The 22,361-nt window shown below is 36.2% G+C and overlaps 3 protein-coding genes across 3 annotated transcripts; 1 reads left to right on the forward strand and 2 right to left on the reverse strand.

Moving 5' to 3' along the window:
* The first annotated feature begins 2,370 nt into the window (after positions 1 to 2,370).
* LOC307157756 (fish-egg lectin-like) lies at positions 2,371 to 5,392 on the forward strand. The gene is made up of 6 exons (XM_079869679.1): positions 2,371 to 2,486; positions 2,623 to 2,684; positions 2,781 to 3,008; positions 3,126 to 3,334; positions 3,427 to 3,554; positions 3,679 to 5,392. The coding sequence occupies exons 2-6, from the start codon at positions 2,627 to 2,629 to the stop codon at positions 3,818 to 3,820; spliced, it is 765 nt and encodes a 254-aa protein (XP_079725805.1). The 5' UTR covers positions 2,371 to 2,486; positions 2,623 to 2,626; the 3' UTR covers positions 3,821 to 5,392.
* A 4,967-nt stretch (positions 5,393 to 10,359) lies between these two features.
* LOC307157689 (uncharacterized protein) lies at positions 10,360 to 14,085 on the reverse strand (the record flags this gene model as incomplete). Its single annotated transcript, XM_079869615.1, has 6 exons — positions 10,360 to 10,719; positions 12,382 to 12,464; positions 12,789 to 13,067; positions 13,158 to 13,463; positions 13,808 to 13,930; positions 14,073 to 14,085. The coding sequence occupies 6 exons, from the start codon at positions 14,083 to 14,085 to the stop codon at positions 10,360 to 10,362; spliced, it is 1,164 nt and encodes a 387-aa protein (XP_079725741.1).
* A 2,912-nt stretch (positions 14,086 to 16,997) lies between these two features.
* LOC307157690 (sialic acid-binding Ig-like lectin 10) lies at positions 16,998 to 20,375 on the reverse strand (the record flags this gene model as incomplete). Its single annotated transcript, XM_079869616.1, has 6 exons — positions 16,998 to 17,096; positions 17,180 to 17,198; positions 18,573 to 18,660; positions 19,521 to 19,799; positions 19,890 to 20,195; positions 20,306 to 20,375. 6 exons carry the CDS (start codon positions 20,373 to 20,375, stop codon positions 16,998 to 17,000), a joined length of 861 nt encoding a protein of 286 aa, XP_079725742.1.
* Between the last annotated feature and the right edge of the window lie 1,986 nt (positions 20,376 to 22,361).

The following is a 22,361-nucleotide window of genomic DNA, read 5'->3' on the forward strand; positions in this document are numbered from 1 at the left end:
TCATCTTACTACTGGAGCTCACTGTTTGCTAAGTTTCAAATGGTTATTAAACAGCAAGCACAAACTATGCAAAAGCGGCAGCCCTTCCGGTGCATAGTGTCCGAATTCCCTCACTCGTTTTCATTCACTCCTTCAAGTGGACTATATTAGTGGAGCAATGTAGGGAATCGTGAATGAGGGTTCAGGGGGGCGATTTCGAACACAGCCTGTGTTTTCTTTTTGTTTCTTTGGTTAGTTCTTGTACAGCCTGTGCCAATGCAACTGGATTGAGGGAAAGTGAAATGAAGTACTTGGTGACGGGCCAGCAGACTGTCTAAAAAAAAGAATGTGAAAGAATTTGAAAAGAATGTGAAAGGATGCAGGTAATTAGTTCATTACATAAGTATTGTTCAAGAAACTGGTTATTTCCATTTTGTTCACGTTGTTTCCTTGTTTTTAAATAACACTAAACCCGCTTCTGATCTGGTCTGTTTTTACTCACCTGTTCATTACACAACTGCCCACACATGGCTGTGTCATGTGTCTCTGTCTCTCTCTCAATTATTATTTTATTCAGCAAGCATTAAATTGATTAAAAGTGACACTTTTACATTGCAGCATGCATCATGGTTTCAACAAAAATATTAAGAACCACAAGTGTTTTCAAAATTCATAATAAGAAATGTTTCCTGAGCACAAAATCAACTTATCAGAATGATTTCTGAAGGATCATGTGAAGACTGGAGTAGTGGATGCTGAAAAATCAGCCTTTCCATCACAAGAATAAATTACATTTTAACAAATTAAAATAGGAACACTTTTAAATTGTAATAATATTTCACTTTATTGCTATTTTTTTTACTTTTTTTTGATCAAATAAATCCAGCCATGAGAGACTTCTTTCAAAAACATTTTAAAATCTTGACTAAATAAAACCTTTGAATAGTGTAAAATATTTTTCCCCCCTTTACTCTCATCTTATAGTTTGCTATTTCATATAAGATTGAATCAGTGACACATAAAAAAAATGGTATTGTTCTTTTTTTTTCTAATGGTTTTTAGATATTAGATACTGTAAAACATCCAAGTTACATAAGAATATGATTTTTAATGTTGTATTGTAATTTATGTATAGCGTTTGTGCACCACACAGATTAAAGATTTGTTTTCCAAACTCAATGTTTTGCAACATGATAATTTTGAGTGAGATCTGTTTTTTACAGTACAAAACCTTGTTGTGTAATCGGTCAGTAATCGAATAATTTCTTATTTAATCTTTTTAACATTAAATATTATTTTGTCCATATCGGATGGCTTCATTAATAAAATAAGTTTTCAGTGCTTTGACTATTTTTGAGCTTAACTTTATAAGGCTCCAACATACTGCCATCAGTAGCTTCCAGACTTACAGCAAACTGTTCAAAAGTGTACACTACACGAAACAATATGAAAACGTGCAGCATGTGAACACGTGAAACAAATAAAGTGAAATTACACAACTAAATACATAACAGTCAAGCCATGTCCCTTACTCATCTAAAAGACTCTTAAAAATGACACCAAACAAGCTCAGTGGAATTTTTGTCGAGTGGTTCTTCTAAAATCATGTTTACACATGTTTACAGGCATACAACACACATAACATACACACAGATAAAGCTGTAACACCTGGGCTTAATGCAATAACGGACTATGTGCAATAATGACTCACTTTTTTGGGGTTCTGGGGCTATCATGAGGCATTTACAATGGAAGTGAATGGGGCCAATCCCTAAATATTTTAATAGTACAGCCACAAGATGTAAACAATGTGTGTTAACATGATTTTATTGTGGAAAAATCACTTACTAACCTTTTCTGTGTAGTTATATCCACATTTTCAACTTGATTTATTTAATTGCTTTTATACAATTATAAGTTTCATATTTCTGCTTTAAATACCCCCCAAAAAATCAATTGTAAGTGCATCATCTTAGTGATGGTTCACTTATTATTATTATAAATTCACTTATGTAATTTCCTTTAAATTCTTTAAAATGTTATTACACTACTTCAGAGTGACTTTACCGCAGAAGGCAAGGTTTTCGTGTCATTGTTAGGTTTCAAGTGAGCTTTACGTTCCTTTTTATATTAAACAACCTCATACCATGTAATATTAAGCATAATATGTTCTTACCAAACACATAAAAAATTCCAATTGCATCATAGGAATATGACAATGGCATGAGGGCAAATGTACACGTGTGGAGACAAAAACTATTCAGTCAATGAACATTCTAAGTTCATAAGAACCAGTGACATAAGAGTTCTGCCCAAATTCTTCTCCGCCCAGCAGAAGATCTTGATCCACTGCATAATTCTGTACAGCAGGAGTTTCCCTTCCCTGATCAGGAAACAAACTACAGCTATAAAAACAAACCTAGCAGTCATTCACCAACATCTCCATACATTGTGGTTGTGAGAAGAGGACTGCTGAAACCAGCTGACAAGTCTAAGATCAAGAAAAGGTTGGTTTAGTTTCAAACAAAATAATTATGCTGGTTTATTTGTTTGTTTATGTTGTGTAGAATTTAAGAAGACTTAACATCATGGACATTTGATTTCTGTTTATGTATATGACGAGACAAATACTCTGTGTTGCAGCACAATGAAAGCTTGTCAGTGCATCCTGCTACTCTTCAGCTGCCAGATTCTTTATACTCGAGGTAAACGATGAATGTGTGTTTGGGGATTCAGAATCATATCATGATACTAACAATTGCAGAATAATTCAAATGAATCCAACCCAAATATTTCCATAGCTTTAGAGTGTGAAGTGATTCCTGGTACCCTGAAGCAGATTGATGCTGGCTTAGGCTTAGTGGGTGGAGTCAACAATGACAATGAAGCTTTCCTATTTTTGGGAAACAGTTTTACAAGAATAAATGCATCACTGAAGCACATTACTGTTGGACCAGCTGGACAGTTAGGAGTGAGTCCAACAAACATCGTCTTCAAGTTTCTGAGCGGAGACTTCAGGCAGATTCAAGGTTAATAAATAAATAAATAAATAATAATGAAAATTAAGCAGATGCTGAATGCAGGTTTTCTTATCTGTCCATATTTTGTCTGACTTCTCCCTTCAATCTCTTTATTTTTACTGTCAGGAGGTTTAAAGCAGGTTGATGCTGGAAGTGAGATTGTTGCAGGTGTTACTCCAATAGACGACGTCTTCTGCTTTAATAAGGATGTCAACAGCAATGGGCCATCTGGAATTATTCCTTGGACACAAATCACAGGAAGGCTGAAGTACTACAGCTGTGGCCCGTACAGCTGTTGGGGGGTGAACGCTCAAGAGAACGTGCTCCTCAAAAGGGTAAGAGTGGAAGAGTTTGAACAAAAAGGAAAAGCCTGAGGAGTAATCAGTTTTAGTCAAGTGAGTTTTTTGTATCTTGTTTTGTTTCTCAGAATGTGACGGGTTCTGCCTGTGGTGGGTCAGCTTTTTGGGATGTTGTTAATGGAACTCTGTCTATGGTCGAAGTTGCAACTGACGGCAGCGTCTATGGTGTTAACTATCAGGGGTCTTTGATGCAAAGGTGAGCTGAAAATAGCACTGAAAGCTTGTTTTGTTTAATAAAACTGTTAAATATGAGCAAAGGTAAAATTCAAGAATGATTTTCATTTATTAGAAACCATTATCTTATCACTTATCTTTTATAGAGTCGGAGTCTCTCCATCAAATCCCGCTGGCACAGTATGGCAAATGATTGATGTCTGTCCCAACAACCACAAACATGTGACCTACGATTTGGGGAGGCTGTGGGTCATCTGTGGCGATGGATCCATCAGAAGATGTACTTGAATGTCCATCATGCATCTCAGAGGACCCCAATGATCATTAAGTAGACATCTGAAAATAAAGCTTGTTTTTACTTTCTTTTCTTTGTTTCTTTTCTTTGTTGTTTAGCCAATGAAAGTTGTGTTTTGTTTTATGTTTATTAAAGTTTGAAATATAAAGTTTTGTTTTGCAATGTCATATTGTGTCAATAAAGGTTCAATGAAATTGTACAAAAAAAAATTTTTTATACATTTTTCTTTATAGCCTAATCAATTGATCACTGGGAAATTTTTTTTATAATTTTGAAATAAGTGACGTGTCATGGAGCAATGTATTAAATTCATCCTTCAGCTTGTCAGAAAGAACTGAAAATTGTTGGCAACAATGGTAACCTTGAAATGTTGTCTGATCTAAGTTGATAGAGTTTTCATTTTGTGTAGGGACCACTTTTCTTGATACACATTACTGACATGCTTTGTTCAGAATTTATGTTTAGATTTAAGCTTTGAAAAACTGAAACCAGGCCATTTTTGTATACATTGGATATGAATGAAACAATGTGCTGTATGATTTGATGATGAGTGATGCAGCTGGAGATGACAGAGATGGTTGCCAGGCAATCAATCATATTTCCATTTTAGAGATGATAGAAAGTTGCAAATTACTTGAAGAAACTGCTTTAATCAGAGCTCAGTACTGAGACAGCTCATTATAACACCTGTGTCACAAACTATTCGCTTATGCTGTGTAGTGTTGAAAAGGACATGTGTTGAGTTTATGTGAATCAGTTGACAGTAAATTAGCATGGGATCCAGGTTTTTGCTTTTTTCACCCCCTTTTTAAGAAAAAGAGACTAAAGCATCAAATCTTTTCTTTTTTTCTTTTTTGTAGTTCTGGTAGTAATCTAGCCTGGAAATCCAGACCCAAATCTGAAAGATTAATGGTCTGGCGTCGACTAATGAAAATCGGCCAGCTCAAGGGGCGGCACCAAACATGCATTTGAAAATCTCACTGCACGCAATTGGATAACACTACGACCAATCACAATAAACTCCATATGCTTAGCTACCAGCGGAGCTAACTGGTAGATTAGACTCTTGCCGTATCCGGTTGGCAAAACAGTAAAAATGTCCTTCTTGCAAAGGAACGATTCGAGCGCCGTCTTCTGTTCCTCTTTTAGATAAAAAGCCAAGTCTAACTGGTTCACTGTAGCGGCCAAAGCCGTTTCAAACAACTGGTTTTCATCCATAGCCATCTTGCAATGTTTACTAATTACTTCGACGTCACAGCGCTGTCGTCACCTGTTTAGCTCGCCTCTGGCCCACCTATATCAGATTACCCGATGTGATTGGTGTAGCTCGGATACAAGGGCATATTTAATGAGCATCATTACTCGACGCCAGAGTAACTCGCAGAGCAAATTCAATTTGTGCTCTCACGAGAACTCTGGATTTCCAGGGTAGTAGTAATCAACATTATGGAAGAAATGCTGTTGAGCTTAACTTAACCCAAAATTCTCCTTTAAACATCAAATATTGTGGTAGCAGTTCTTGTACAGTCTGTGACTGGATTGAATGAAAATTAAACGAATACAGTAAGGCTGCGTCTCATTTCTCTGTCTTACCCCTTACTCTTACCCCTTCCCCTCGGTTTTGCGCGTTCATGTGAGGGGAAGTGGTGTCCCAATTCTCATTTTGATTAAGGGCTAGGGCCAAGGCGTAGGGCTACATAGCCCTTGAAACGAAGTCTGCGGAGGACCACACTTGAAATAGAGGGGTAGGAATTTCTCCGAAGTGAGTCGCACAAATGTATGTATTTTCAGCAGTTTAATGACACTCGTGTTTTATGATACCTTTAATAAAACTTTCAAGCGGTTTTAATTGTAATGTTTTTGTTTTGAATCACTAGTTAACCGCTAGCTAGCAGCTATGCGCTATTTGCCGTTTGCTAATGTTTTGCTTATGGTGTCGTCGGCACCGCCGTTAAATACAATGAAACAATGTCTTTGACTGATGGCACACAAGCGTGCAAAGATAAAGAGAGACCAGGCAATCGATATCACAACCCGAGACGACGGCATCTTCGTTTGTTTATGTCAACGCGTATCGCCTCTGTTGACGTAGCAGCCAGCTAGCGGAAAGGGAAGATGACGCAAACGGTAATCGAGTGGTGTCTCATTTCTTAGAGAAACGTTCTTCCCCCTACCCCCCTTCACTGGGTATCGAAGGGCAAGGGGAAGACGCAGACAAAGGGGTAGGGGTAGGGGAAGGGGTAAGACAGAGAAATGAGATTGGCCCTAAGTACTTGATGACTGCAGACTGTCTAAAAGAACATTACAATTATTTTTTATTATTACATAATTTGTACATAAATTTCATCAGCCCAGGTAGGGACTGCCCAGTGTATGAGCGTTACTGGCCTCTAATCAACCGAAACCCCCCTGGAAGGCCTAAAAGTCAAGTAAAGCCAAGCACCCTCAGGCCAGGAATCAGAGAGTGGGGGCTTTATCAGAAAAGCCCAATCACATCCCAGAGGCCCAAAGAGAAGCAATCCATGAAGAAGTAAGGAAGATGTTAGACTTGAACATTACTGAGTTGTTTGGATGCCTCCGAAACGGGCATAGGAGCAGACCTCTCACAACTGAGAAATGAAGAACATCCTATTCCTTTCATCAGCCGTAAGTTACTCAAACACGAACATAATTATTCTATGGTGGAGAAAGATTTTTTGACCATTAGGTGGGCCCTGAAAAAAACAGAGATATTACCTACTGGGGAGAGAATTCTATTACAATGGAGGTCACTATAAATCTGGGAACTTTGCTTCACTCAGGGTTGAATGATTCTGGATGCAGACACCCCCAGGACGAGGTGCAGAAGCACAGGGAGACCTAGAGTGAGACCTTTGCCTTTCTTTTGTTCTGTTTTCGCCTTCAAGGTGGCCTAGTGTTCAAGCAGATGGGTGGAACACCCACAACGGGAAGAATCTAAATTCTAGTTTAGATTCCTTTTGGTCATCTATGTTCTTGTATAAATAAAAGACAGTTTCTCTTAACCCTGCTCCCACCTCTTTGTGGTTGTGTTTTATGGCTGCCTAAGTCTCTCTTGGCTTTGGGGCTTTGTCACAAAGTATACAAATAATAAGCAGATTCTTTTAAAATAAGAATTACAGAGAAAATGTTTTCTTGTGTTTTTAAATTACACCAAACAAGCCTCTGTTCTGTTCTGTTCAGGTTTGATTTTCCAGTACTCACCTGTTCCACAAACTATATTCAACACCTGCCCACTTTGGCAGAATTTTAGTGTGTGTCGACCTGCTCCTGATCTTTCTTGACTCAGTTTAGGTCCTCACAATATTTCATTTTGTGTTAATGTCACACAAAGCTGTGTCTGTATTCTCCTCAATAACATCATAAAAGAAAGCAGAAAAAAAATTGTCAGGATTATAATAAATTTTAATAACTTTTATTTTATTCATGTTTATTTGCCAAGGGACGTTATAAGACCATAAGTATGGAAGCTTGTTTCTGCCACAGAATTAAAAAAATAAAAAAGGTATTGCAACTTTTTTTTCCTTCACAATTGCGAGTTTACAACTTTTCTTTCTCAGAATTCATGATATAAACTCACAATTGTGAGTTATAATGTCAGAATTGTGAGATATAAACTCGCAATTCTGACAGTTTTTCTCAGACATTATTACTCGCAATTGTGAGTTTATATTATTTAATATACAGTGTTTGTAGGAGCATTCAAACGAAAGTGAAAAACTGAATCCCTTCCACCGGTTCGTTAGCAAAGGGAACATGTAATGGTCACTTCAAGGAAGTAATTTAATTATGTATGGCTACGTTCTGCCCTCCGAAGTGAGTAGGGCATAGGGATGCTCACTTCCGATTGGAATTTAAGTCAGAATTGTGTGATAGAAACTCGCAATTGAAGAAAAAAGTCAGAATTGCAAGTTTATGTCACGCAATTCTGACTTTATAACTCGCAATTGCGAGTTTATATCTTACAATTCTGACTGATTACAATTCTAACTCTGTTCATCAGATCAGCCAAAAAGACAGACACTAAAAGCCGTGAAATAGCAGAAAGCAGGAGACGAAGTATTGCTAAAAAAAAAAAAGAGCAGTTTATTAAATAATCTTTGCGTAGGCCTATATGTTTCAATGCTCAGTAGGACTCTGAACTTCATTCCTACTTCGCCTACCCAGCACAAGTTCAACAAGTGTTATTTTACCAATACAAAAGCAACTAGAATTACAGGAAGTGACAAATATTTTTGTTAGAAAATCACAAAATCATAAGATTAAACAACAGTAACAACCACTACAAGAGCAAGTAAAATAAGTAAAATAAACAGCAATATAATAAAAATGATTACATTGTTAAATGACACATAATAATGATAATATGATTAAATGGAATAATTAAAAGATTATACAGTATGATTATAAATGAATAAATGAGCAAAAACAAAGAAAATAAAACAAAATGTATGGTTGCTACACACTCACACGTTGCTATTAAAGGGATAGTTCACCCAAAAATGAAAATTCTGTCATTAATTGCTCATCTTCATGTCGTCCCAAACCCGTCAGAATTTCATCCTTGTAACACAAATGAAGATCTTTTTAATGAAATCTGAGAAATTTCTGTCCCTCCTTTAACAGCCTATGCAACTACCACTTTCAAGCTCCAGAAAGGTAAGACATCATAAAACAACATGAAGGTGAGTAATTAAAGACACAATATTCATTATTGGGTGAACTATCCCTTTAAGAACCCTAAGATCCTATTATGCATTTGTGGACATTAGAGAAGAATTTGAAGCTTTAATTGGCAATGTTGTAAACACAACAAAGAAAGTCAAAAGGCTTAGGAAATGTACAACGATTGACAATCTATACCAGTGGTTCTCAACCTCTCCTGCAGGGATCCCTGACAGGCCATGTTTCTGTTTTAACCCTGAAATGGCACACCTGATTCAATTAATGAGTAGTTACTAGAGTAGGAAGAGTAGGAATTAGTCAATTAATCAATTAGTCAACTACTCATTAAGCCTTTAATTAATTGAATCAGGTGTGCCATTTCAGGGTTAAAACAGAAACATGGCCTGTCAGGGGGTCCCCGCAGGAGAGGTTGAGAACCACTGATCTATACAAATATATATGAAAACAAATAAAGAAATTCATAGATCCTTTGTTTTCTTTATTTTGTGTAAGTCCACTTTCTTGTGGGAATGTAAAATGAATGTAAATAATTTTTAAAAAGTCATACGTATAAGTTTTCAAATATGTTCAATCTGAGATTTCAAAATCAATTCCTTCCTGGCCCACATCAGTGTTATGTGTAGCCTCAAAAGGGCTGAATGAAAATCTAAGACCGATTATGTTACTCATTAATTCAGAAGTGCCTCTTATCCGGACTATTAACTTGCTGCCTCGAAAGCAGAATCATACAGTAGATATAATATGATAGAATGAATCACATTCCTATTTCCATGGCAACTCCAAGGCACTTCAAATAATACCATGGTTTAACCATTTAAAAATATAAAATAACTAGCCTGGGAAAACTAGTTCATTCAAGCCCAAAGAGCTCATTGAAGCCCATTTCTAATCCGTCGAAATCGCGGCACCAATCAGAAACGTTGGGGCGGGCTTTACACAATGACGATAGCTCTGACTGGTTTTAGATCCATCCAATTGCGCCCAGAGGCATTTGAGCAACGTCCGTTCAACTTTTAAATGCATTATTATATTCAAATTGCAAACACATGAGGACAGTCTCCAGGAAAGACCCACTGGCAGATGAACGTGCTACTACATTTCTCTCCGAAACGGTAGGAAATTAAATTAGATTTAATAGAGGATTTTAACTGTGACAAGATGATTGACAGGGCAGTTTACATGACAGGATGCACGCGACAGATCCGTCCGATAAAGATGACGAAGTAGTATGTCCCAAAGCTTGCCTACTTTTTTGCTACACATTCAAAAGTAAATACCTTTTCTTCACAAAAAGAGTACATACTTTTATGGCATAGTGTAACTTAGGCGAATTGGGACGCAGCATATGGCTTTACACGATGACGATCGTTCTGATTGGTTTTAAGTCTATCCAATTGCGCCCAGAGGCATTTGAGCGACGTCCGTTGGTGACACCCCTTTGGAAATGAGTTATTAATGAAGCTTTGCCAGACCATAACTCAGTTACTACTGAGCATGGTCTGGTTTTAACCAGGCTATAAAATAACAGAAAAATTGGGGAGAATATTTACTGAATACAATAAATGAAAAAGCTGTATAAGAACTACTCGTACAATTTTTACAGTGCTCTTTTTATCTTTGTGCCCCTCCTGAAGTCAATCTACACTCCACTGTCTTTAACAGTCATCCGTTCGCTTTTTGGATTTTAACCACATTTTGCAACCCATCAGCAACATCTAAAGTTGTGTCAAATGTTAGAAATAATGAGGCTTGATGTTAAAAATATATATTGAAATATATATATATCAGAAATATTTAGGAGAAAACAAATGGCAAAATCTCCAGTTCTCTATGGGTTACGACGTTTAACCACTGCGTAAAGCTGAGCGGAGTCTGCAAATGGCTCTTTCTCGGATTCCTTTGACTCGGTTTGTTTAGTGACCATATCTGCTCCCACAATCACCTGAGCCTCTATTGCTCTTGAAGACTCAACTATTGAGCTCTCTGCATTTGCCATTCCTACAGAACAATGTTGGACCAAAGTGTAGTCAGAATGAAGTGAGGAGGCACTCCCGAACTCTCGTGACTCAGGTGTTAAGTCAATGGAGGAGTAAATGAAGGATTCTGGATTTTCTGTGGCAGTTCCAGCAGAAGACATCACGACATCATTGGCATAAACAGACTCTGCTTCATTTTCATGTGGAACGTCCTAAAACATTGACAGGGTTGAATCAGCTCTACTGTGTCTGTGTAAATTGTTCAGCAGTTTGTGTACTTTATTAGGTTGGTAATAAGTTTACGTTTGTTTACAACGTCAGGTTTTTTTGTAGTGAATAAATCCTTTATGTGATTTTTTTGTGTCATTTGTAACTCACGTCACTGGTCGAAATGTTTCTTGTACCATCTTCTCTTCTAGTCTGCTGAAGTTTCATACCCTTTTTTCTGAAAAGAATGTGTTCATGTTTATAATATCAGTTATATAATAGCATCACAGATAGCAAAACCATAAGCCAGACAGGATTGGCTTTTATAATAAAATCATCTAATGCAGTGACCCCCAAAAAGTATTCAGTACCTTTGTCGCACTTAAAAATGTCTGAATGTCCATTATGTTGCCGGTACAAAACGACAAAGCAAGTGGCATCTTCAAACAAATGATGTAAGAGCTTTTCTCAAAACTAACTTCTCTAAGTCAGCCTGGGTCAAAGTGTTTTTTAGTGGATAAGTGAAGTAACCATTGTGTAATATGTTCATCATATTAGTAAATTTAATAAGTATAGTGTCAAAATATTTTTTGTGTTTATTGTGAATTGTATATCTTTTTAATCATTTAAAATTTAAATGTTAATTTTGCTAATGTTTGTGAAATGTTTTACTTTTACTATTTTATTTTTAACAAATGCCTCTCGGTTTGATATTTTGTTATATAATGCAAAAACATTCATACTTTTTTTTTGCCTAGATATATTAATTTCTTCAAACATACATTATGTAAAAATGCACTTCATACATATTTGAATACATCACTTCTATGATGAACATGTTTGTAATTTCTAAATTAAAATACATATTTTTGAGGAACAGAAAGTGCCCAAAATGAGAGGCAAATCTCCTCATTAATAATTAAAAAAGTTTTTACTTAAAAAAAAAGAAAAAGGCTTACAATTAAGTTCTAAACTTACCTATTCCTGTAAGTAAACAAGGTATTATTTTTTACTTGATGGTCACATTACATTTTTGGAGTCATTAGATGTAAACTTTTGGTATAATTAGTTTTTTTATTTCTCAATAGGTGCTATTGTTCTTGGAATAAAGTTGTATTTAAATGTTGATCTCCCCATAACTGAATAAATCACTTTCATCTGCAACATATGTCAGAAAAATGAGTGAGCTTATATAAAACAAAATCCATCAGCTCATTATCATATGTTGAGTCTGTTCTGTGATCCTTATCTTTTCTTCTCTCTAAGTAATTTAGGTTCCACTTTATTTCGATAGTCCACTTTAGACATTCTACTAACTTTGCAACTACATGTCAACTTACTCTCATTAGAGTATTAGTAGACTGTAGTAGACTGTCAGTAGACTGTTAGGTTATGGTTAGGTGTTAGGGTTTGGGTTAGTAAGTTGTAGTTGCCAAGTTACTTATAGTCAATAGAATATCTATTGGGGGACCATCACAATAAAGTGTAAATATTAAGCAGACAGTCTACTAAAACTCTAATGACAGTTAGTTGACATGTAGTTGCAAAGTTACTCATAGTTAGCAGAATGTTTAAAGTGGACTATCGAGATAAAGTGTTACCGTAATTTATTATGTTTGTTCTGCTACGGTTCTTAATACCTTATATGTGTCGTTCACCTACCGTACACAGATAAATGTAATGGCACAGAACATAATGACCAGCACAGCCGCAACAGCAACTCCAGTCATCACAGAGGAAACATTCAAACCTAAAGAAGAATAAAGGAGTGTTTAGAAATTCACTGATGATCCACTGATTCAATTTAACAAGGAAAAGCGAATCATATCGTAATCTTTAAACAACAAGATAACAATGATGGCAGGAGCATAGGAATGATATAAAAAGTGAGAGATAAGCATTATGACTGATACGGTTATGACTTTTTTAATTTACTAATCATCAGTTGAAAGATCCTCAATTTCCCACAATCCAAAAAAAGTGCACGTGTGCAAGACCACAAGTGCACATGTGTGCCACATGGGACAGGGCCATATTTGTGTTCTATGGGATGAATCACAGAACTTAAACTCACGTGCAACAGATAGAAACAGTTTTCTTGCAGTGCCATGAGTGTTGTTACCGACACACTGCAGAGTGGATGTGTGTGAGAGTGACTTATGTAGAGTGATGGAGCTCCTCAAGCCTGTGCTGTTCAATCGCTCTTCACTGATGAACGTGTTTGAAGAGTTACTGACAGGACGTCCAGACAGATGCCACTCCAGTTCAGGAGAGGGATTCCCATCACCCTCACAGAAACACACAGTTACATCAGTTCCGTTACAGCTGGAGGAGGGAGAGATTTTAGGGGCATCTGAAAAAGAAAAAGAGAATGATATCATACATATTGATTTATGGGTGTCTTATGGAGGAGAAAAGAACTGATGCCACAAAAACATCCTACACTGAACATGTAATGTGATGTTGTCCTGTGCTGTTTTGTTCTTGTCCTGTAGCTGGTAGGTTATAGTGCAGGTGAAAGTGACTCTGTGGTGACGGTGAGTAGCAGTGAAGTTCAGATCAGAGATGAGGAGCTCCTGTTGTCTTCTGCTCTCACTGAGGGGGATTCTGGGAGTGAAGCTCCATGTGAGAGTTGGTGGAGGAGAGGAGCAGAGAGTCTCAGCAGAGCAGCGCAGACTCACAGAGCTCCCCTCCAACACCTCCTTATTCTGATCCTCATTCAGCTTCACTGTGGGTTTGGGGGGAGACTCTGAAATACACACAAATACAAGAATGAAACAATGAAAGCATGACAAAAAAAACTAAAAGTCATTTAACACATTCATTTATAAATAAAGGTCTCAAATCACTCACCAATGACATTTACAGTGGAGGTGTTTTTTATGTAGCTGTATTTCAGAACACCACTCTCAATCCTGAAGTAATACTTACCATCATGATTTGAACTAACATTATAAAAAATTGTAGTGCAGTTCTTCTCATGTAGTTTTCCAGTTATTTCCCCTTTAAAGTGATCATGTTTGGGATCGCTGGAGTTGAAAACTATATTATTTGCAATATGTCCATCTTTGTGCCAAAATCCTATAGCAGCACTCTCAGTGAGGTTTTTGTCATATTCATCTGGAATCTCAAATGTGCACTTTATGATCACACAGGATCCACTGAGAGCTTCAATCTTCTCTGGCAGACTGATGCCATAATCTCTACAGCAAACACCTACAACACACACATGATGAAAATCATTCAGACACCAGCAGAAACAAACACTGAAACATTCAGACAGACAAACACATTTCTGTTATACAAAATGCTAAAAACTAAAAAAAAATATATATTTTTTTTCAAAACATTAATTTACTTTGCAGGGTCATTGTTAAAGGATAAACATAAGCAGAACAGAAGCAACAGTGAAATAAAATATTCCACTGATATTTAATTTAAATAGTAATAATCTTCTTTTTAAGTAGTCTTGAGAAAAGAGCTGTTTTTCAACATTGTATAAATGTTTTTAATTGTCTGTAAGTAAACTATCTGAAGCACCACACAATAATAGTTTAGCACAATTCATGCTCTCATTCGCATCACACTTTAGTCGTTTAAAAACTAGATGTGAAGAGAAAAGAAACCACACCTTGTAGCAGAAAAGAGAAAAGAATGATTTTCTCTGCCTTGTTCATCTCTTCATTAACAGACGCTCAGTCCAGTGAGGAAACACACACTTGTAAATCTGCACAAACGCGACAAAAATATGATATGTATGAACTCATTGTAAGTGTCCAGCAGCTCAATAAACAGAACAACACTGAAAAAATCTGAAAAAACATCTAAAAAAGAAGAAGAGTTCAAGACTTGCCAGAGATAAGAAAAATTAGTTTTTAGAAGGAAACTAAGTTCTGTATTATGGCGTCTGCCGATGACTTGAGACTGTGTGAAAGTGTACTGTGTGAACATAATAAACTGACTGACTGCTAGTGAACAACTTCCTCTATCATCATCAACATACATCCTGTTCACAGATAGAGCAACATTAAATAGTATCTTCCTTTTACAAAGTGGAAGATCATATCAATAATTTAGTAAACTGATCATACTTCAGACTTTGAACTTTAAGACATATTCAGTTGCTGTCATTTCCAGTATTAAAACATAAATGTGACAGTTCCATCAGTTTCCTGCTCAGAATTCATAAAAGAGCGTAATTTTTTTAAGTGGTAATGTATGAATCTGCATTGCCTTACTAGCTCATCAGCAGCAGCCTTTTAAAATCATTTGAAATTTAGAAATTAACTTTCCATTTACATTCTTTAACTTAATATGCAGAAACAACTAAAGTAAGCCATTACTGAATTCCCTAAAAACTGTCTTATATTTTTACATAAGTATATACTGTGGCATCAAGACAGGACTGGGGATCTTCTTGCAATTTTTTCCAAATAAAGCTGTGGTGAAAAAGTGCATTGGTGAATTAAAAAATCTAAGAAAAATGTTCAGTTCTGAACATACTGTTTGGAGTCAGTAGGACATATAGAGACGCTCACTGTAATTATTACTGTCTCTTCTTGCTGCCGTACAACTTACTGTACAACTTCCACCAAGATCTGCGCTACATCACTGCTCTGAACCCCCAGATTTACTGACAGAATTCACCCACACCGCTGACTGAACAGAGAAAATGCAACACTGTGCTGTGATATTTCTCCATATATGGACTTTTGACTTCACTTCTTAAAAGCATTTATGGTTATCATCTTTAATAACAGAAAGCAGAAGCCTGAATCATGGGGGAAAATACTGCAGCAGTAGACTATCAAAAACCAGAAGAAGAGTACAAAAATAGACATACAAGTCATTATTCTACACAAAAAAAAAATTAAAAAAATAGAGATTTACTTGAAATAAAAACTTACCTAAGGCTTTACAATAAGGTTTCATTTGTTAACATAAGTTAATAAGTTTGTTAACATGACTGCTTCACCATTTATCAATCTTAGTCAATGGTAATTTCAACATTTACTAATAAATTTTTAGTCCAAAGTTGAATTTGTCAACATTTGTTAATGCACTGTGGGTAATATGAACGATCAATAAGTCGATTTATGACATTAACAAAGATTGATAAAGGTTTTAAACATATATTGCTCATTGTTAGTTCATGTTAGTTAATTTGGTATAGAAAATATACCAAATTATATTTATGTTTATATTTATGCATATAAAATCCTGAAAGTACAGCTGATTGTAGAAGACAATTCAAGTTTTTTTTATCAGACAGTCCATATAATAGTCCACAAAAAGACACAAGACATATCAGATTAAATAAAAACTAGAGTACATGCACATTTAAAAACATTTCTAATCTCTCCTTTTCTTAAATAGTATGTGAGATTAGAATAAGTCTGTCTCAAATCATAGTATACCAAACATACCAAGATGGTCTTCTATTCCCGGTAGAAGTGTGATCCGTGCACAGTCTGACGGCTAATATTGCCCACAAACAATTGCACTTTGGATGAGAATTTGGTTCAGAACTACAAACACGAATAAAAAGATATTTAAACATGGTGTATATGTGTGAGACAGATGGTTAGATACATGAAATGGGGTTGAGTTATTAATAATAAATAAATAATTATTTAATGTTATATATTAACATTGTGAACTTTAATAAAGATACAAATAGCATAGTAGCAAAAGAGATACTTCTGGACATTAACTATTAAATGCATCTTTATACAAAAAAAAAAAGTCTTTTTTTGCAGGTATTTTTTTTAAATGAAGTACAATGTAAAAACATGCATGTACATAATAAGTGCATTGTATAAAAAAATTATTTAAATGTTAGTACATAGTAGTCAAAGACATCTAATATAAAGTGGGCCAACTTTAATCTACTTTATTTTGTAAAAAAAAACAAAAAACAAAAACAAAAGAGTACATACTTTTACAGCACAGTATAGGTAGTGAAACTGGGACACATCATCTATCAAATCAAGCCATCTAAACCTTTTTTTCCTGACAAACAAATTGCAAATGTGTAATGTGTATGAAACATATGTTTATTTCAAACAACTAAACAGATTTCCATAATATATGACAAAAACATGCATATTTGTTGCCAGTGAGGCTTGGTCTTCATGCTTTTGTAATGTATCAGACATAGCATCCATGTGAAATGAGTTGTTTTTATATGAGTCTTTCATGTGGAAATACAAGCATTGCATAACTCATGAAAGAACAACTGAGTGAAGAAAACAAAGGAGGAGATAAAATGTGCATTTGTTGTTTATTGTGCGTCACCTCTCTTAATGTTCAGAGTCTCATATTCAGAGGGTGGAGCTGAGAGTTGAAGAGAAGCATATGTGTCTGCTGCCTCATTCTGAGCCTAAAAACAAAAAAAAAAACTCTCAAACTTCATCATCATCATATATTATGTCTTACTATTTAGTCATAACAAAGAAGACTCACCTTCAGCTTGGTGGACAACCTGAAAAGAAAGGATATTGGGTTAATAACGTTTAATCCATTATGTTATCGCTCTACAAAGAAACGCATTCTTACTGTTTAAATGACTTTTTCGGGGGCGTCCTGCACCTTTCTCCCCCTTTGATTGGGCAACAGTGACAGTTCTGACTCTCTTCCTACAAGACTGTGAGCCATGATCTGTAATTTTATAGTAATTATGGGGGGCCGATTTCAAATCCTGATGCAGTATACATTTTTAAAACAAACTAAACAAACGACTGCCCGAATTTTAATATTTTCTTTTCTGAAAACGTGTTGATTTTTAATATCAGTTACATGCTAGCTTTACAGAGAGCAAAATCAAAAGCCAGATGTGACTGGCAAGTGAATAAACTTGTGCAGTGACCCCCAACATTTTTTGGACCACTTAGTCACACTAAAAAATGTCTGAGTGTCCTTTGCAATGCAGATACAAAGTGACAAAGCAAGTGGCATCTGCAAACAAACGATGTAAGAGCTTTTCTCAAAACTAACTTCTCTATTTATTATTTGTGATCAACTGGTGTTACGTTTTTTTAGTGGATGTGTAAAGTAACCATAGTGTTGTTTTTCACAATAGTGATAACCACTAAGTGTAGTGTCAAAATATGTTTTGTGTTCATTTTGTATTCCATATCTATTTTTAATCATTTAAATGCTAATTTATTTATTTTTGTGAAATGTTAAATGCCTCTTGGTTTGATATTTTGTTATATAATGCAAATAACATTCATACATTTTATTTTGCTTAGATCTATTAATTTGTTCAAACATACATTAGGCCCATGTAAAAATGTAATTCATATATACCATGATTTGAATACATCACTTCTATGATGAACTTCTATGGTTATAATTTCTAAATTAAAATACACTTTGATATTTTTGAGGAGCAGAAAGTGCCCAAAATGAGTGGTAAAACAACTAAATAATTGTGTTTGTTTTTTAAAAGGCTTTTTAATTTTAACAAAAAAAAAAAAGTGTAAAAGTATTATATTAAGTTGTATATATTAATTTATTCAAAATAAGGCAACATGTTATTATATTTTACTTCACTGTCACATTACATTTTTGGAGTCATTAGATGTAAACTTTTGTTATAATTTGTTTTTCTCTTTCTCAATAGGAATATTGTTCTTGGAATAAAGTTGTGTTTAAATATTTTTCTCCACAAAACTGGATAAATCACTTTCATCTGCACCATATGTCAAAAGCATGAGTGAGTTTATATAAAACAAAATCCATCAGCTCATAATCATATGTTGAGTCTATGATCCTTATCTTTTATTCTCTCTAAGTAATTTATTATGGTTGTTCTGCTACGGTTCTTAATACCTTATATGTGTCGTTCACCTACCGTACACAGATAAATGTAATAGCACAGAACATAATGACCAGCACAGCCGCAACAGCAACTCCAGTCATCACAGAGGAAACATTAAAACCTAAAGAAGAATAAAGGAGTGTTTAGAAATTCACTGATGATCCACTGATTCAATTTAACAAGGAAAAGCGAATCATATCGTAATCTTTAAACAACAAGATAACAATGATGGCAGGAGCATAGGAATGATATAAAAGTGAGAGATTATCATTAGCATTACTGACTTATACGGTTATGACTTTTTTCATTTACTAATAATCAACACATTCTCATACCTAAGGCGTCACTTTTTGTCACTTTCAACCATGCTTCAATATCTGACGCTCAAAGCACCCTTTAGCGTCCATATGTGACGCTTCGGTTATGGGTAGGTTTAGGCGTCATGTAACTGACGCTTTCGGAAGCGTCAATATCTGACGCTCAAAGCACCCTTTAGCGTCAATATGTGACGCTTCGGTTGGGTAGGTTTAGGTCTGTGGTAGGGTTATGCGTCTCATATGGACGCTAAAGGGTGCTTTGAGCGTCAGATATTGAAGCATGGTTGAAAGTGACGCCTTGAAAGATACCCAGTTTCCCACAATCACAATCCTAGAGGATAAGCAGTATGGAGAATGGGTGGGATGGGTAGAGATAGGCCCTGTCCCAAATGGAAACCTAAGCCCTCTGCGATTTTCTTCAGTCCACACTTTCATGACGTAATGCCGCTTTAACTTTCCAGAAGAGGTCTGCAGATCGTGAGCTTGCAGACACAGCAAAAGTGCACATATCGTCTGAAAAGGGGCGCTCGCAAGCACCCTTCTGAAACCTAAAAAAACAAATGGGACCCCCTACAATCTCACAAGACCACAAGTGCACATGTGTGCCACATGGGACAGGGCCATATTTGTGTTCTATGGGATGAATCACAGAACTGAAACTCACGTGCAACAGATAGAAGCAGTTTTCTTGCAGTGCCATGAGTGTTGTTACCGACACACTGCAGAGTGGATGTGTGTGAGAGTGACTGATGTAGAGTGATGGAGCTCCTCAAGCCTGTGCTGTTCAATCGCTCTTCACTGATGAACGTGTTTGAAGAGTTACTGACAGGACGTCCAGACAGATGCCACTCCAGTTTAGGAGAGGGATTCCCATCACCCTCACAGAAACACACAGTTACATCAGTTCCGTTACAGCTGGAGGAGGGAGAGATTTTAGGGGCATCTGAAAAAGAAAAAGAGAATGATATCATACGTATAGATTTATGGGCGTCTTATGGAGGAGAAAAGAGCTGATGCCACAAAAACATCCTACACTGAACATGTAATGTGATGTTGTCCTGTGCTGTTTTGTTCTTGTCCTGTAGCTGGTAGGTTATAGTGCAGGTGAAAGTGACTCTGTGGTGACGGTGAGTAGCAGTGAAGTTCAGATCAGAGATGAGGAGCTCCTGTTGTCTGCTGCTCTCACTGAGGGGGATTCTGGGAGTGAAGCTCCATGTGAGAGTTGGTGGAGGAGAGGAGCAGAGAGTCTCAGCAGAGCAGCGCAGACTCACAGAGCTCCCCTCCAACACCTCCTGATCCTGATCCTCATTCAGCTTCACTGTGGGTTTGGGGGGAGACTCTGAAATACACACAAATACAAGATTAAGTATACTGACAATAATGGCATGACAAATACATTTAAAATATTAATTTAACACTTTCATTAAAAAAAATTACTCAATCACTCACCAATGACATTTACAGTGGTGTTGTCTTTGTAGGTGTAGACCACTCTCAAACCTGAAGTAATATGTACCATTATGATCTGATCTAACATTATAAAAGATAGTAGTGCAGTTCTTCTCATGTAGTTTTCCAGTTATTTCCCCTTTAAAGTGATCATGTTTGGTATCTTAAACACTAGATTATTTACATCACGTCCATCTCTGAACCACTGTCCTATAGCAGCACTCTCAGTGAGGTATTTGTCATATTTATCCTGAATCTCAAATGTACACTTTATAATCACACATGATCCACTGAAAGCTTCAATTTTCTCTGACAGACTGATGCTGAAATCTCTACAGCAAACATCTACAACACACTCATGATGAAAATCATTCAAACAAGCAGAAACAAACACTGAAGCATTCTGGCAGATAAACACATTTTATTATACAAAATGCTACAAACAAAATTGACCACTATAGTCTCATAAACAGAATAAAAGTTTAGCACTTGAATTCACACTCTTCACATCACACTTTAGTTGTTTAAAAACTATAGATGTGAAGAAGAGAAAATAAACCACACCTTGTAGCAGAAAAGAGAAAAGAATGATTTTCTCTGCCTTGTTCATCTCTTCATTAACAGACGCTCAGTCCAGTGAGGAAACACAAATCTGCACAAACGTGACAAAACTAAACATAAATTTAGCCCCACTAAGGAATGTAAACTGATCATTTTTGTAATTGTACTGAAAAAAAAAAAAACCCAGATGTTTATGAACTCATTTATGAACATGTAAATGTCCAGCAGCTCAATAATTAGAACAATATGGAAGAAACATCTAAAAAAGAATAAGAATGCAGAAAGACACCAAGTTCTGTACTGTGGTGCCTGCAGTGATTAGTGAATATGACCTAACAACAAACAATTCTTCTTCAGCATTTATTGATCTTAGACGATGACGATTTCAACATTTATTGATAATTTTTTTTTATACATTTAAAGTTGTATTTGTCAACATTTGTTAATGCAATGTAAACTAATATTTAAACAAACAATGATCAACAATGAACATTAACAAAGATTAGTAAATGTTTTAAAAATATTGCTCATTGTTAGTTCATGTTAGCTAATTAATTGAAGGATTAAAATGAAAATTCTGTCAGTAATTACGTACGCAACTAACCACAGAAAGGTAGAAAAGACATTATTAAAGGAGCTCTAAGCGATGTCACACGTTTAACCAATCACCGACAGGGGTGGGTGTTGTGAGGTTTTGCGCTCGTGCATGGTTGCCTATGACAGTTGTGACGACCTCACAACACCCACCCCTGTCGGTGATTGGTTGGAACACTATTTATTTTGGTTTAGTGGTTGGTGAAACCAACTGTTTTTCTGTGCAGATCTCAGAGCCTAGGCTGCCTACAGAGACGCGTTTTTTTGACGGCATGCTTATGGGGCGGGTAGCTAGCAGATCGTTAGGAAAGATTAGATGAATGTGATCATTTATGTTTGGGCCTGAAATCGCTGATACAACCTTTAACAAATGGAACCTTATTGTAAAGTGTTACCAAAACTTATTATCGGAAAGTCCCATTCATTATGAATGGTTCATATGAAAAATATGCATAAAAAATCCTGAAAGTAGCTACAGCTGATTGTAGAAGACAAAATATAAAAAATGTTGTAATCTCTCCTTTTAAATAGTAGGCCTATGCGAGATTAGAACATTAGTCTGTCTCAAATCAGAGTAGCCTATACCAAACGTACCTTGATGGTCTTAGATAGAGGTGTGATGCTTGCAAAGTCCAGCGGCTAATATTGCCAACAAACCATTACAACAACAAACCGCCCCTCCCTCTTCCCGGACTCCCTGTGAGTTCCCTTGGTGACTGTGCACTATGAACCCCGGGCACTTGCCCTTGGGTCTTTGGTGCTGGATCTTAGCATGCACGGTGTTTTACACTGTGTTCCCCTAGCCTAGCGTAAGACTTACGCAGTACGAGAGAACCTCTCGTAAGAGAACGTACTCGGTTACTAACGTAACCTCGGTTCTCTCTAGAGAGGGAACGAGTAC

The sequence above is a fragment of the Squalius cephalus genome, assembly GCF_949319135.1.
Source record: "Squalius cephalus genome assembly, chromosome: 4".
NCBI classification, from domain to species: domain Eukaryota; kingdom Metazoa; phylum Chordata; class Actinopteri; order Cypriniformes; family Leuciscidae; genus Squalius; species Squalius cephalus.

Excerpts from the sequence above, each read along its gene's own strand:
- LOC307157756 (XM_079869679.1), top strand. The coding sequence starts at position 2,627 with ATGAAAGCTTGTCAGTGCATCCTGCTACTCTTCAGCTGCCAGATTCTT. Across the intron at positions 2,685-2,780 it reads CCAGATTCTTTATACTCGAG|CTTTAGAGTGTGAAGTGATT; the intron begins GTAAACGATGAA and ends ATATTTCCATAG. Across the intron at positions 3,555-3,678 it reads CAGGGGTCTTTGATGCAAAG|AGTCGGAGTCTCTCCATCAA; the intron begins GTGAGCTGAAAA and ends TATCTTTTATAG.